Source organism: Perkinsus marinus, assembly GCF_000006405.1.
Source record: "Perkinsus marinus ATCC 50983 genomic scaffold scf_1104296931282, whole genome shotgun sequence".
In the NCBI taxonomy this organism is placed as follows: domain Eukaryota; phylum Perkinsozoa; order Perkinsida; family Perkinsidae; genus Perkinsus; species Perkinsus marinus.
Genome location: NW_003215817.1, coordinates 1 through 1260, shown reverse-complemented (window position 1 = coordinate 1260; position 1260 = coordinate 1). Strand labels below are relative to the sequence as shown.

Sequence of the window (1260 nt, the reverse complement as noted above, 5' to 3'; positions counted from 1 at the left end):
GTTAGACAGATCCAGGCGTAACTGATAGGCAGTTTCAATCCAACCTTCTTACAGCAGAAAGGAGGCCCCACCAGGGATGCAGACAAACGGTCCGTGATCATATCCATACCACACTGTCCGATCTTCACCATGTCGAGTCTCGGCAGAGACAGCTCCTCTAGGCAAGAGGGCGTGTCCCTCAATGGCATCGTTATATTGGAGATGCTCTCAGTTGTCATACTGGAGGTAAACCGACGACGAAGTGCTCCTGCCCGTTGGCATTAACGAGTCCAATGCTCGAGCTCTCACCAACGCGGATTATCTTCAACTTCTTGCAAGTCCTTCGAACACCAGCGAAGGTCGAATCAACAGCGGCCGAAGGGATATCGAAGAGGTCAATATGAGAGAGAGCGGCACATCTGAAAACGGAAGAATAAGAACGCATCAGCTCCGGTAGCTCAGTCGGCAGAGCGCGTGCCTTTTAAGCCCGTGGCCGCGGGTTCGAGCCCCGCCCGGAGTGTTTTTACCCTACCTCTTGATGAACAAATTAACCGCCTTCCCGTTCAACTTCCCACAACCCCTCAAGCACAAGTCCACCATGTATTTATAATATTCACTCGTAGGCAGCTGAGCCATTCGTGTCAGCGTCTCGGGAAGGAGAGTAGTAAACTCAGGGAGTATCACTCTACAGACTCCCCGACGTCGCCGGAAAGCCGTTAACCTTCACATCGCGTTACACTTGCATTAGTGGCACAGTGACTCACACGAAGTCATTAGTGATAGGCTTGTTGCCCCCATTGATTATTCTCAGCTCATTACGCCCATTGAATGTCCGCACTAAATGCTCAAGGCGAGCGCACGTGAGCCCCAATGACCCGAAAGGGGCTGACAAGCACGTGCCATCAGCTTCGCCCGAGTCGCTGAGACATTAGTACACGAATTAACTTTGTTATCTGGCGGGATGTGTTCCAATATCATCTGGAGGACCTCATCAGGGAGACCATTCAGTCCACGCGACCCGTCGCCTGCCGACGAGAAATCTCGGGGCTCGATCTCAACCTAAACTAGACCTGCCGAAAGGGCTTTCACCAAATGAAGGAGTTCCCACCTCATTCGGAAGGTGTTTTCCTGTGCTCGCTCTCCGCTTCACTGCATCCCCTTGAGGCTCTGCACCTTCTAATTTCCGCTTGAGCGTTCTGCTAGGGGACGATTTGCAGTCTCGTAACCATCGAGTGAAATGAGTCAGATCCTCTGGGAGAAGCGTCTCGGAGCATTATCTTG

General features: G+C 52.1%; 1 protein-coding gene and 1 non-coding gene across 2 annotated transcripts; one reads left to right on the top strand and one right to left on the bottom strand.

The window, feature by feature from the left end:
- Nucleotides 1–214: 214 nt before the first annotated feature.
- Pmar_PMAR018110 (hypothetical protein) lies at nt 215–615 on the bottom strand (the record flags this gene model as incomplete). The annotated part of the gene is made up of 2 exons (XM_002786700.1): nt 215–398; nt 512–615. 2 exons carry the CDS (start codon nt 613–615, stop codon nt 215–217), a joined length of 288 nt encoding a protein of 95 aa, XP_002786746.1.
- Nucleotides 427–499, top strand: Pmar_PMAR018111. Its single transcript has one exon. It is a non-coding gene; the product is annotated as a tRNA-Lys (tRNA).
- Nucleotides 616–1260: the final 645 nt, after the last annotated feature.